A 15,399-nucleotide genomic window follows, 5' to 3' on the forward strand; every position below is an offset into this window, starting at 1 on the left:
AACTAAGCGCACGAGAGACAAACATACGACTCTCGAATTAATCCTCATAAACCAGCAAAATGCAGATGTCCGAGCCACTCAGCCAGAAGAACGCTCTGTTCACGGCCATGAACCGCTTTATCGGCGCCGTCAACAACATGGATCAGACAGTCATGGTGCCGAGTTTGCTGAGAGATGTGCCGCTGGGCCAAGAGAAAGAGCAGCAGAAGCTAACCAACGACCCGGGTAGCTATCTGCGGGATGCTGAGGCCGACATGTACAGCTATTACAGCCAGCTCAAGTCCATCCGGAACAATGTCGAGTGGGGCGTCATGCGCGCAGAGGAGCAGAGGCGCAAGAAAGACACGACAGCGCCGGAGCCAGTGCGCACAGAGCCAGAGAGCGACGTGGATCTGGAGCAACTCCTGCAGTACCATCTGAGGGGCTTGCATGGGGTGCTGTCCAAACTCACAAGCCAAGCCAACAACCTGACCAACCGATACAAGCAGGAGATTGGCATCGCTGGCTGGGGACAGTGAACTGCATCATGATCTATTGGGAGATGATGAACTATTCTGATCTAATAGGATCTACTTTGCCTTTGTGGAAGAGCCTACCAAAAGGACCGAACAAACAGAAGTTAAACTGTCAAAAGTTAAAATGCAAGGCAAATCGAGAGGGGAAAGTGGGTTTGTTGTAGTATTGGTTTTGGTGTTGATCACTGACGTATTGTAAGGGCTGCTTCTTGTCTTATGGCATTTTATTTGCACTGACAGTTTTCCCTTTTAAAAACAGAAAAAAAAACAAAGTCTCCGTTCAAATGGCTGGTTGCCATGCCTTATCTTGATATTTAAATCTATTTATGTGTTATGTATATTTCAAAGCTTTTATTTTTCCATTCTTTTTCATTTGTTTGAGAGGAAGGTCATTGTCCTATGAAGTTGCTGTGTGTTCCAGAGGACTGATGACTTGAAGAACTGAGAGTATGATAGTTTGTATAGTGAGAACTCCTGTTGATGAAGCAGAAACCCTGTAGAAAGTTCTTGGGAATGTTCCCTGCTAATGACCTGAAGCTATCCCTGAATTATCCTGTGAGTCAATGACGTGGATGGCTCTGAAAATCACTGTGTGTGTGTCATGATGAGCTCCATGAGATTCTGTGTTAAATTGTGCCTAAAGGTCAGTATGATTGTTAAAAACATTTGCTGTATTTTGCACTGAATTGTTTTTTACTACAAAATAAACTTTTGTCATTTGAAAACATCGATGTGTGGTTGTTTATTCGTAATCATGCTCAACAATGCTTAGACATACCCTGTGCCTGTTTTACAAATTAGCCTCACACATACTCTTCATTCCTTAGTGCTTATAAAAGTTCATAATTTAAATAACTTTAATTTCTGAGACTGCTGATGGATTAGACATTAGACATAATGGCATGAAATAATAATCAGTTCTAATCAAATCTAATCTAACATTTTGTAATCTATTCAATTCCCATTTATCCATAATTATCCATGATCCTATTTAGTATGTGCATACAAGTAAGTGAGACAATGAAACAGATCTCTTTTATACACAAAGGTTATTTTTAGAATACAAATATACAAAGGGGCCATAAATAGGCTACTTGTGCCCATGTGAACAGACATGAGAAAAAGCAAAAACAGTTAGCCTATTTTTACAATTAGGCCTACAAGATAAATTGGTTTTGTGGTAGTTTACCATATCTGGGGTTCCAGTCCATTGGAGTCTCCAAATTTAGACGTGTGGATAAAAGTGATCAAAATGTATTTCCAAAACACAATAATTTGAAAAATAGAAATAATATTTATATTCATATTTATATTTATGTAAACAATATACATAATTATTGCCCAATGTCTTCTAGGATACCAAAGATTCTCTTTTTTTGGACCTAAACCTAAATAAACATTTTGACAAAAGGGGTGAACTGTCACATCATGTTCCTTGAATGAAAATCACCTCGCCTTCATGTTTCTTACCATATTATGAAAACTCAAGCAACACATAACACTACATTTTAAAAAAACAAAACAAAAATATAGCTGCAAGAAGCAATGGCGGCCCACGCCGTCAGTGCAACCGCCACCCCGGTGGCATCAGGATAATGGTGCCCAGCGGGCACACGCATTACAGTAACCCTCTGGCAGTCTGGTTTTAAGGGATACAGCAATTAAAGGGTTAATCCACATGATGCAGTTCATCAACTCTGTGAAACACACACAGATCAAAATGCATTCAATTAATATTTGTTCCATACGGACTCTGGAGGATAAGTCTCGCTGTCTTATTTTGTACCAGCTGAAGTTTCCTCAGATCCTTTTTTGAAGTATTGGCCCATATTATCTGACAATAGTCCAGCTGTGAAAAGAAGAGAGTATCCAATATTATTTTCATTATATCAATCGTAAAATATTTTCTACATCTCCTTACTACAGCTACTACCCTTCCCATTTTCTTCACTGTTTTCTCAATATGCTTTGACCATGACAATTTATTATCCAAGGTGATACCCAATAGTTTTACTTCCTTAACTTGTTGAATAAGTGTTTTATTTATATATAATTTCAGCTCCAGTTTGGTCTGTAGAAAATAGCTAGACCCAAACACTATACTCTTTGTTTTAGATGTATTTAGTATCAACTTATTCTCTAAAATCCGCTTTTATATGCTCTCCAACTCCTCATTCAAAATAGCCGTTAATTAAACCGACGTTTGTGCAGATGCATACATTGTTAAGTTAGCACTTCTTAGCACCAGATATAAATCATTTGTAAAAATGAAATACAACAGTTGTCCCAAACAGCTCCCTTGTGGAACTCCGCATTAAATTCCCCTTCTATCCGAATAACTTCCATTGAAAAAACTCTCTGTGATCTATTATCCAAGTAACTTTCCATCCAAGCAATTACTGATGGTCTAAATCACTACAACCTACTTGGACCGATATTGCTGTCGTATACAAATATTCATTGCTCAAATAAATATGATCTTTACAAGGTGCTGTGAACTCACCCTTATTATTTATACTTATTCTCGTTGGTTGTGTAACCATCTGTTTCAATCCACATACGTCTATTATATTTTCCCATTGATTCTTTAAAAAACACACATGTACTAACCAATTAATATTAAGATCACCTAAAAAAACAACTTACATATTTAATTCACAAACCTTATTCAGCATCTCACCCATATCTTCTAAATATTTATGATTTGAGCCTGGTGGCCTATAACAACATCCTACTAAAATTGATTTGACACGAGGTAGATTAATCTGCAGCCATAGAACCTCAACTTCATTACACATAATATCCCTTACTTTTAAAGAAATATTATTCTGCACATAAAAAGCAACACCTCCACCGTACTTATTTCTATCACTTCTATATACATTATATCCATAGACACAGCATTATCATCAAAAGTCTCATCCAAACGAGTTTCAGATAAAGCAACAATATTAATTGTGTTTGACAGTAACAAATCGGCAACTTCATGTACTTTGTTCCTCAAACTACAAATATTCAATTTTAAAACTTTAAAAATTAGTTTTTTTTTTTTTTTACTAAATAAAAAATGTAGTACTAAATAAAAAATAACATGCATTTTGTATGATCTCTCTTATTTTGTTAAAATTCTTCACATTTTCACAGATTCTGCAAGGGGTTGCCAAACTTTCGCATAATATTCAAAACTTAAACATTATTCAAATTTAAAGTTTTATCTGTTAACATTAGTTAATGCACTGTGAATTAACGAACATTTTGATTAACTAACATCAACAAACATTAATAAATGCTGTGAAAATATATTTTTCATTGGCAGTTCATGTTAGTTAATGCATTTACTAATGTTAACAAATGAGACATTATTATAGTTACCAAATCTTTTAATGATTCATAAGCATTTTTTAACAACTTATTTTTCCATGAACTAACATGAATAATTTTTACTAACACAAATAAATAAAAAATATATTGTTCATACTTAATGTTATTTGTGAATTAACCAATGTTTAAAAACTATATTATTTAACTGTTGTTAGTTAACAATATCAACAATAATTATATACCATTTATTAATGTTAATTAATAATAAGTCCAAAATGTATTAATACATTATTAAAATTTAAAGGTGTATCTTTTGAACATGACTATTTTTCTAACATTAAAAACATTAATAAATGCTGTAAAAAAATGTTCATTGTTAGTTCATACTATCAATGAAGAATTAACATGCTGTAGAAATATATTTTTCATTGTTAGTTCATGTTAGTTAATGCATTCCCTAATGTTAACAAAAGAGACCTTATTATGAAGTGTTATCAAAACCTTTAATAATTTATAAGCATTTGTTTTTACTATTTTATTGATCTAAGCATTCGTGAAATATTTTTGCCTGCATTACAGCTTACTCTGCATCTGTCAGCTGAACTGTTTTACTGTTAAAAACTATTAAAGCATCAAAAGTTTAAACAGACCCTCTCTCTCTCTCTCTCTCACCCACCCCACACAGAGAAGCAGAGTGACTTCAGCTGTCTGAAAGTTTTTTAATTTTCTGCTCTCCATAGTGTATTGTAAATTCATGAAATTAATCACATTTCCTCAGAATGACTTGTTCTGTGTATGTAATTTTTTATGAAGTGTTTGGAATCTGCTCTTAAAAGATACAAAAAAATTACTGCTATCTTTTTCTACTGTTACATTAATAAATCACCATTGCCACACCGTTCAAGATATCCTAAATCCGTTCGCAATTTAACATCTTCAGTAAGTTGGCATCATGTTGAAAAAGGTTTAGTGTGAATTACTTGTTTCTGCTTGGAGGAGTATGAATTTATTTACAGCATGATTTTGCAAAAAAACAAACAAAAAACACATTAAAATAAATATAGCTGACTTCCTGTTGGTCGTAGCTAATGACTGTAAATTAGAAAGTTGTCCGGCTTGATAAGAACAATATATGTACCGAGTTTGGTATCTGTAGCTAAAACTAACCCCTTAACGTTTGTCAAAAGGTGGCGCTATAGAGTGCCTCCTCCATGCCCTTTTATGAGCTTTTGCCAGTGTCTATCTATCATTAATACTGATGTGTGTTGAGTTTCATGACATTATAATCATGTTATCTGCCTCAAAATCACCAGAAAAGAATATTGAAGTTTGACACGCTGCCATGCCAACAGTATTTTAGAAATCAATATTCCCGTCACAGTTTTACATCGGCCGTGTTTTGACATTATTCTGATGAAGTTTGAAGCAAATCGAGTAAAAATAAGATGCTGAATTTAAAGCATTTGAAAAATGACACAATTCTTGCTGCCAGTTGGTGGCGCTATAACTTTCAGTCATATAGTCACATCTATCCGATCAGCATCATACAACGAACAAACCACTGATGTTTGATCAAAATTATTAGGCAATGTATGTGGACGTTATAGGCATTTCATGTTTCTCATTTTTTTGCCATAACTTCATCGCCTCGCAAACGGTTCGAGATGATATCATGTTCACCGAGTTTGGTGGCAATCGTTTGGAAATCCTCAGAGGAGTATATCAAATTCCAGAGCATGCACTTTTTAAACAGCCCTGAATAGCCGACTTCCTGTTGGACGGAGCCTAAGACATGCAGCGTGAAAGTTATTCGGTTCAAAGAACAAGAGGACCCTGTGCCTTTTGGCTTGGGCCCTAAAAAAACAGTAAACACATCAGTACATGCTTGATCAAATAATGCTGAACAGTTTCATCCGTTCATTTTAATTAAAATAAAATCTGATTTAAAGTAATATTTCCTCAATTATCTCAGAACAATATAAATCGAAATAAATACAGAGTATTGTTATCATTTTATTATGATCTCACTGTATAAACAACAGCGTAGTCTGTAGAGATAAGGTTCCGTCTTCAAAAAGATTTCGTCTCGCTGTTTGTTCCTCTGCGCACTCCGTACGTGTCAATGTGGCTGTAGTGTTCCTATGGTTCCCATGTGTGCACTCCACATCAAAACATTAGTAAAAAGAAAGAATAATTATGGGAGATGAGCATCCACTCCATGTTAACAACACTACTAGCAACGCAGTGCCCGATGATTATCGAAGTGTAAGTATAAACATGTTTTAAAAACTACTGTAATGCTAACTTGTTAGCCCTCATGCTAATCACAACATGACACCATCCTTTCCAGGCATGATAATGTTCACTAATACTTTTACTGAAAGAAAGACATGAAAGTTAGAGTATAGAGTAATTTATGACAACTTAATTTGAGGTAAAATGTAAACATTTTTTGTGGGAAATTCGAAAGATGAGTCACGGTGAGAAGTTAAGTAACGTTAGGAAATGAATCATTTATTGATCTGTGATGGGACCCAGCACACGAGGAGCAGGAAAACACCTGACTGCTTACATTTCTGTGATGAATATTCAAAGAGTGTCTGAAAGTGTAAATCAGTGTAGTGTTAGAAAACAAAATGTAATGAACCAAGGCGTTTATTTTAAAAGATAATAGAAGAATATGTGAAAGGGTTATTGAATAAAAAAAGCTGGTCGCATTAAATGTTATTATTGCCTTCTTGGAATTAAAGTTATAGCGCCTTTTCCTTCTTGATTTTTTTCATCAGCTTTAGTATGTGTTTTAATCCACAGGATGTGATTCTTATAGTGAAAAGAGCCACTGGGACATTTTCATTATTGGCATGGTGAGTCAAATCATATTGCACTTTGCTTTTTGTATAAAAATTGACTTTTGAGTATTCTTAACTTTATTAAAATTTTCTCTATGTAGCCTCTTCATGCTGTTTGCCATATGGCTGCTCCGCCGATGTAACTCTTTGGCTCAGGTACAGTGTGTGTGTTACAGTTGAAATGTTTTTTAAAATAAATTATTACTTTTATCTAGCAAGGGTGAATTAAATATATTAAAAGTGACAATACAAATGTCCACACTGTTACACACAACCAAAAGGATCAATAAAATATTTCAACAAAATGCTTTAAAAAATACATTTCATTTACATAAAAGAATTCTGAAAAAATACTATTAGGCAGCAAAACTCAACATTGACAATAATGAGAAACGTGTCTTAAACAAATCAGCATATTAGAGGGATTTCTGAAAGATCCCACTGACAAGTGGACTGATGACTGCTGAAATATGAATAAATTACATTATAATATATATTAAAACAATTTAAATAATATTTATAATAAATAATTCTTTAAATTTCACTACATTGCTGTTCTTATTGTATTTTTGATAAAATAAATGCTGCCTTGGTGAACATAAAATTAGCAAAAGTTATATAGACCCCAAACTAGTAGTGTAATTTATGTAATTCTAACCAGTAATTGTCATATTCAGTGATATTGTTGATTATTATGAATTATTTGGAGTAATGTTAAATCTTTTTTTTATCTTTTTTTCCTTTGTCCTTCAGAAAATGATATTCAGTCTGACAGTAGCTGCAGCTTTTGACAGTGTTGCATATGTTATGGTGAGTTGCACTGATTCATTTGTGTGTGAGAGAGGCATGTTTAGAGAGTAATTATTCAAGCTTATGTATGTTGGAGAAAGGGAAATATTTTCTCCCTTTTTAATAACTTTGTTTCATCGCACCTGTTGCTTTCTTCTCATCTACAGGGAGAGTCTCATCCAGAGGGGTCTCTGTGTAATTTTCAAGCCTGGTGGCTCACTTATTTTGGTAAATTTGGCAACTGATTTAAAGATGTGTGCACTGTTGTGTATATGTGAAGTAATAGATAATCAGTTCTGAGATGAGATAGTGAGAGCATTTATTTTTGGCTTTGATGTAACTAGCAGAAGACATTTGAATACATAAAATTCACAACATCAAAAACACATGCAGTATGATACTTCTGAATAAAGTCATTTAAGTGGAAAGGAAGTATCTTCTGTTTCTATAGTTATAGTTTTCGACTGTTTGTTTCAGACTGGACCGCGCTGATGTGGGTTTGTCTTATTACGTTTAATCTGTACCTGAACCTGGTGAGAGAAATCAGAACTGAACATTATGAAATGTGAATCATCACACACACTCAAATAAACACGTTTAGTTGTGGATACATACAGATAGTGTTCCTAACATCTGCATGTGTTTCTCAGACCGTATCACTTGGTTGCATGGGGGGTTCCTCTGCTCATGTCCACCCTCCCGCTGATGGCTGGATACTACGGTCCCGCCGGAGCCTGGTGGTGAGTGACCTTTGACTTTTGATATATTCTTAATTGCAATCATATCACTACAGTCATCATCAGTCATTTGTGTCTTATTGTTTTCCTGCAGTTGGATCACAGAAAAGCATGTCAAGTGGAGGTTTGGCATGTAAGTTTGTAATGTTCAGCATGCGTGTGAGTGTTTGCGGAAATGCATGTTGTTGCTAGGAATGAAACTGTGTTATGAGTTGCATCATTTTTCAGAGGCTCACGTAGCTCATGCTATTTGAATGCCAGGAATTTTCGTTCCCATTCTGACAGGTTATTGTGCATGCTGGAGTTTTTAACAATATTTTTCACTCTAATTTTGTCCAGTTATGCTATATTAAGGATTGTTCACACTGGCAACAAGTATATATGGACACCTAAAATGCATGAATGCTGTATAATATTTATACGTATGCACAAGATATCTGTACCGTATCGGTTATCGACCGATATTTAATTTATCAGTATCAGTCGATATTGAATATTTAATTGTATTTTTACATTTAGATTATGTTTTCCGTCTTCCAACAGTCACTTCAAAGTAATCTTAAAAAACCATTGAGTTAAATGAATCAGTTTTTAATACTCTATAATTTTTTTAATTATTACAAATATGATATAAGATGGCTTATATCATATTAATATATATCATATATTAGAATATTGACCTTTTATCAGTTAGTGGCTTTAAAATGAAAATAATTACTGTCTTCAGCCAGTCATTAGCCAGAGTTTTAATATTGTTGCATCCCTAGATATTTATTTTAGGTAACATTTTATTTTAATGTGTCCTTGCGTGTACTTACTATTATAACTACAATTAGTTATGCATAATTACATGCAAGAAAACCTAAACCAAACCCTAATCCTAACCCTAACCATATAGTAAGTACATGTATTTAACTAATATTATCCATTACTTAAATATATAATTATTACACTGTAACAAGGTCATCTTAAAATAAAGTGGAACCTTATTTTACAGAAGGATAGTACAAGCACACCATCAAGTTAACACTATCTAGTGTCCAAATACTTTTTGAGGCTTCTGTTTGTGTATATTGTTGTTTGAGGTGTAAAGTATTGTTTATTTGCAGATGGTACATTCCTCTGTTTAGCCTGATTATCCTCATGAGCTGCTGTTATGCTCGAATCATCTGTGTGGCCAACGAGAGGGTGAGTGAATGTGATTGTGAAAAAATGGTCTCACTACTTCCTAAATTTGATTTCATGGCAACTTGCTGTCAAACCTAGGTGTGTAATTAAAATGTATTGTAAACAAAAAGCTTTATCTCCTCCCTGTTCTCTGTTAATGCTGACTTACCACAGTGTGGCTGAAAGTGACATTCCACATTCCAGAACATTTTCAATGTCTGGCATATTCTGACACATACTGACGCAATAAATCAGCTCATGTACGTGCAGACATCTGTGTACTCCACACAGGTCTTACTGTGGTACACTCAGCAGTGTATATTAAAATGTCATGAACGAGCTGATGGGATTTGTGGCCGATCAGCCATAAAAAACATAATGATCCATGCATAAGGAGTATAAATGCATGTCTAAAATTACTGTATTTATTTCAGATGCGTTCCTGGTTAGGCACTTTTAACCCAGAAAGAGAGAGGAGGAAGGTATGTGTGTGTGCATTTGTGTATGTAAAAATGCTGCCATCTACTGGTCAATAAATCATTTATGTATTATTATTTCTTCCTGCAGATCTCTTTAGCTGAAGAGATCAGACCGTTGAAGTGGTATCCCTCTGTCTATCTGCTCGTCTCTATCTTCCCCCTCATAAATCGGTAACTGTGCATTTTCTCACCACATTTTACAGGGATGTAATTTTTCTGGATATACAGTGGATATAAAAAGTCTACACACCCCTGTTAAAATGTCAGGTTTCTGTGAACACCCCTGTTAAAATGCCAGTTTTGTGTGATGTAAAAACATGAGACCAAAATCAATCATTCCAGACCCTTTCCCACCTTTAATGTAAACTATAACCTGTACGACTAAATTAAAAAACAAACTGAAATCTTTTAGGAAAGGTGGAGTAAAAATAAAAAACTAAAATAATGTGGTTGCATAAGTGCACACCCTTAAACTAATATGTTGTTGAAGCACCTTTTGATTTTATTACACCACTCAGTCTTTTTGGGTATGAGTCTATCAGCATGGGACATCTTGACTTGGCAATATTTTCCCACTCTTCTTTGCAAAAATGCTCCTAATCTGTCAGATTGTGCATCTCCTGTGCATTTTCAATCGGATTCAGGTCTGGGCTCTGGCTGGGCCATTCCAAAACGTCAATTTTCTTTTGGTGAAGCCATTCTTTTGTTGATTTGGATGTGTGCTTTTTTTCGGTTATGTCATGCTGAAAGATGAAGTTCCTCTTCATCCTCCGCTTTCTAGCAGAAGCCTGAAGGTTTTTTGCTGGTATTGACTGGTATTTGAAACAGTTCATAATCCCCTCCACCTTGATTAAGTCCCCAGTTCCAGCTGAAGAAAAACAGCCCCAAAGCATGATGTTGCCACCACCATGTTTCACTGTGGGTATGGTGTTCCTTTGGTGATGTGCAGTGTTGTTTTTGTGCCAAACATATCTTTTAGAATTATGGCCAAAAGTTCAACCTTGGTTTCATGAGACATTTTCCCACATGCTTTTGGGAGACATATAATGTGTTTTTGCTAAATCTAGCCAGGCTTATGTTTTTCTTGCCACCCTACCCCATAGCCCAGACATATGAAGAATATGGGAGATTGTTGTCATATGTACTACACAGACAGTACTTGCCAGCAATTCCTGCAGCTCCTTTAATGTTGCTGTAGGCCTCCTGGTAGCTTCCCTGACCAGTTTTCTTCTCAATTTTAGAAGGACATCCAGTGCTTGCTAATATCGCTGTTCCGCCATATTTTCTCCACTTGATGATGACTGTCTTCACTCTGTTCCATGGTATATCTAATGCCTTGTTATATCTAATGCCTTGGAAATTCTTTTGTACGCTTCTCCTGACTGATAAGTGAAGTGACATTCAGCCAAGTGGTATCCCTCAGCCAAGTATGGTGACCCATACTCGGAATTCGTGCTCTGCATTTAACCCATCCAACGTGCACACACACAGCAGTGAACACACACACACCGTGAACACACACCCGGAGCAGTGGGCAGCCATTTTATGCTGCAGCGCCCGGGGAGCAGTTGGGGGTTCGGTGCCTTGCTCAAGGGTGGTACACCTCAGTCGTGGTATTGAGGGTGGAGAGAGCGCTGGACATTCACTCCCCCCACCTACAATTCCTGCCGGCCGGGGACTCGAACCCGCAACCTTTGGATTACAAGTCCGACTCTCTAACCATTAGGCCACGACTTCCCCACGACTTGCCACGACTGATACCTTTTAACAGTGAGATCCCTCTGATGCTTTGGAAGCTCTCTGCAGACCATGGCTTTTGCTGTAAGATGCAACTAAGAAAATGTTAGGAAAAGCCTACTAGAACAGCTAAACTTTATTACTTTTAACCAGAGGCACTTTAAATGATGACTCCTATTTAACATGAGTTAGAATGTGATTAATTCTGAACACAGCCACATCCTTAGTTATAAGAGGGTGTGCACACTTATGCAAACCCATTATTTTAGTTTTTTATTTTTACTCCACCTTTCCTAAACGTTTTCAGTTTGTTTTTTAATTTAGTTGTACAGGTTATAGTTTACAGTAAAGGTGGAAAAGTTCTGAAATTATTTATCTTGGTCTCATTTTTTTACATCACAGAAACCTGACATTTTAACAGGGGTGTGAGGTCCAAATTTGTAATAGATAATAATTTATAAATCAATCAACATAAGATGAGCTTCAAAGTATCTCAGCGGTTTTACACCAAAATAGAAGTTTTGTAAGCAGAGATATTAAGACCACTATAAATATTAGTATTGTAATTTTACTGTTGTTCCATAAAATAGAATATTAAATACTTTTTTATTTGACAGTAAGGAAGCATTTTGGCAATAATAATATATTTCTTTAAATTTCATAATTTTATAACAAAATTGATTTTCAACAATTTTTTTTTCATATTTTTTTGTCTCACATGCCTTGTACCTTTTGGATGCATCTTTGTGCATCTGTGTCTGATCTTTACGTGTGTTTCTGCAGACTTCATAATGCTGCTTACCCAGAGGACCCTATGTTTTCTCTGACGTTATTGCATGTGCTCAGTGCTCCCTTGCATGGGCTTGCAAATGCTCTTGTCTTCGGTAAGGACACCTGGAGTCAGCTGAGTACAACAGGAATAAAGGTACAGTTCATGCTCACTGGTCTCAGCCATGGTCAGCTGTGGTTAGTCACCTTAGCATTCTGTTTGATTTCAATCTCTTGTTCATGTAACATGTTTTCTTCAGATGGCTATCCAGTCTCGGCTGTGTGACAGCACAAGGATTGGAGAGTACCATGCTGCAAATGTAAGATACACACACAACCTCGATACACACTCCGATTCCGACGATGAGGACAACAACATCCTATTTTACAGCCCGGACATGATCTTAAAAGATAGGGGACCCTGGGAGAATGTTTAGAAAGTGTGTGTGTGTGCATATTTTTACATTCTTTGCCTTTAAAGAATTTCTATCAGTGTTTCCGTGTTGCAGCTTTTATGTTGACACTTTAATTACAGCATGTATTATTATAGTTGGAAAACAGAAAAAAAATGGTTGATATTATGTCTTCCTTTGCCGTTAATGACGGTAGAAGCATAAGATTGTTTTTGTACTGTATTAATGTGGAAAAGCTTTCAATCAAGCTGTTTACCGCCTCAAAGTAATGTTTGTTGTATATAGTGGAATTAAAGACTGCCTTTTCTATTTCATTCAGCTGAATATTTCAGACATATACATTGAAAACATTTGAGCATGTTTTACTATATTTATGAAAATGTACGCTATATTTTTGTATTGTTTGCAGATTCAACAAATTTGAAATACAAATCTAATAACATTTATTTTGTGTTTGTGTGTCTTTTGTCTAATAGAAAGAGCGGACACTCTTAAATTCAGTTAATCAGCTAATTAACTTTGAGTTCAAGTTAATTAAGTCTAGATATAGAGCCTCTTAGCACTCAGGATGATTAATGAGAAAGCCTTGTGGAGTAAGACAGGTTTCCCATGAACTGCTTCATGAAAGTTATAAAAGGTCTAAACGGAATAAATCAGTGATATAAACTTTGAACTGGTGTCTGTTTGTGTAACTTAGTCTTACGAAAGCAAATTAATGGACAGAAGTTTGAACACTTTCTTTGTTCTTGTCAGAAATTTACTATTTTTATCTCACTCTCTCGCTATGGCTATATGTAGTTTTAAAAAAAATTGAATGACATAAATATTACTTAAAGTGTTTAATATAGATAAAAGGAGACAAATGTTGTGCACAAAAGGGGGATCTATTTTCTTCGTTGTTTTCCTGATTGGCCGTGTTGTCTTATGTCATCTCAGCGCGTTTCATAGCGATTGGTGAACAACTCATCATAAGTGCCAAAGGAGCCAATCAATGATAAGTACGTTGTACGACTGATGAGAAATACTACAGTAAACCATACATAACATTTTCATAACAGCAGCTGGTGAAACTACTACTGGAAGAGACGGGGCGCTTCCGGAACAACAACACAACCTCCATAACCTGTAAAAGACGCTTGTGTTTCAAGGCAAATTTCTGGGTACGAAACAGATACAGTAGAAACTGTACGATCTGTACACCATGGTATGACTTTTGATAAAAGGTAAGACGTAATTCTTTAAACCATTTAACATTAGAACAAAATATTCGAACCTTTCGGGTTCTGTTTACGAGATAAACACCTATAATATAATAAATATAAAAATACTGTATGGTCTTATCACTGCTTGTTTCATTTATAACTCGTATACATGTATGTATACCGTATGTACAATAATGTTCGTTAAACATTGTAGTAACCCATAACCGATATATTATATTTCAGGTGTATATTTGTATGACCTTATGATTTGATATATATATAGTATGGTGTAAATACAATGATCATTCATGATTACCATGGTTAATTTCAAAGTACCATCTGATATGATCACTGTACTGTGGTATCACCACTGCATTTAGTAAAACAAAATTGATGAGATTTTAAATAATTTCTCATTCTTTTTATTTTTATGAAAAAATTCTGCCTTATAGGACCACCTAGTGTATAGTGAATTTTGTTTTGTGTATTTGTATGATGTTTTGTGTATGATTTGTAACATTTCCCTACAGCCAGCGTCTACGTGGTGCGCAGGATCCGCACTGCCCTTACATTGGGAGAGCAAGCAGAACAACCTGTGCTCACACCATGTAGTCTGGCTAAAGGTGAGGTATACTCACTTATCTCTCTCTCTCTCTCTCTCTCTCTCTCTCTCTCTCTCTCTCTCTCTCTCTCTCAAACACAGACAAAACAGAAACATAAAGAAAGTACATAGGGTGAAAGTGTATGTCAGTGTTTTATTACTCTGTAGCCTGTCTTCAGTGAGGCAAAGTACAGAAGTACATTAGAGTGAAAGTACAGATGCTGTGTTCAAATGTCACATTAAAGTCATCTGATGTGTTTGTGTTTTCAGGTAAAAAGGAGGGCTATGCATCAGACGCAGCATTAATGCCCGCTCCAAAGCCTGAGGGTGCTGCTGGGTCATCTGCATCTACAGAGACGGCGGTGCAGAAATGTGGTTCCTGAGGTTAAAGGTCACGCAGAAGCAAATCTGGGCACAATGGAGGCTGAAAGAACAGCATTGCTGGACACCAGCATGTGTTGTGTTTTGGATGCTAGTATTTCAATAAGGCCATCTAAGCTGGTCTTTTAAGTAGAGGTTTTACAAGCGGAAGGCAGATTGTAATAAAGATCTGACATCAGTCCAGTTTTGCTCTGCGTGCTCCTCCTCTCTTTTTCTGTTTCCCATCAGCTGTAGTTTGTGAAGTTCTGTTCATCAACCTCTGCCTCAGGGGCGGTTCAGATCTGATGTTTACCTGCAGCTTTTGTATTTATACTCATCAACTAACTGACTGTACTCTGACTAAAGACATTTCACCGTCAGTAACATTAACAGCTGACACTCTTTATAAGATTATGTAATTTTTGAAATGACAAAAACAACTAATAAAATGGTCCAGTCTC

At 35.8% G+C, this 15,399-nt stretch overlaps 2 protein-coding genes and 1 long non-coding RNA gene across 3 annotated transcripts; all 3 read left to right on the forward strand.

The window, feature by feature from the left end:
- On the forward strand, positions 1-1,230 carry LOC306876236 (mid1-interacting protein 1A-like). Its single transcript, XM_079427245.1, has one exon. It carries the CDS (start codon positions 60-62, stop codon positions 516-518), a length of 459 nt encoding a protein of 152 aa, XP_079283371.1. The 5' UTR covers positions 1-59; the 3' UTR covers positions 519-1,230.
- Positions 1,231-5,939: 4,709 nt separating this feature from the next.
- Positions 5,940-13,446, forward strand: LOC306876218 (cyclic AMP receptor-like protein A). The gene is made up of 13 exons (XM_079427223.1): positions 5,940-6,101; positions 6,648-6,700; positions 6,787-6,841; positions 7,439-7,495; positions 7,642-7,702; positions 7,952-8,039; positions 8,125-8,214; positions 8,306-8,344; positions 9,321-9,399; positions 9,813-9,860; positions 9,946-10,028; positions 12,378-12,519; positions 12,623-13,446. Exons 1-13 carry the CDS (start codon positions 6,033-6,035, stop codon positions 12,797-12,799), a joined length of 1,041 nt encoding a protein of 346 aa, XP_079283349.1. The 5' UTR covers positions 5,940-6,032; the 3' UTR covers positions 12,800-13,446.
- A 374-nt stretch (positions 13,447-13,820) lies between these two features.
- LOC306875856 lies at positions 13,821-15,399 on the forward strand. The gene is made up of 3 exons (XR_013784774.1): positions 13,821-13,998; positions 14,508-14,600; positions 14,849-15,399. It is a non-coding gene; the product is annotated as an uncharacterized lncRNA (long non-coding RNA).

The sequence above is a fragment of the Barbus barbus genome, assembly GCF_936440315.1.
Source record: "Barbus barbus genome assembly, chromosome: 10".
Classification (NCBI taxonomy): domain Eukaryota; kingdom Metazoa; phylum Chordata; class Actinopteri; order Cypriniformes; family Cyprinidae; genus Barbus; species Barbus barbus.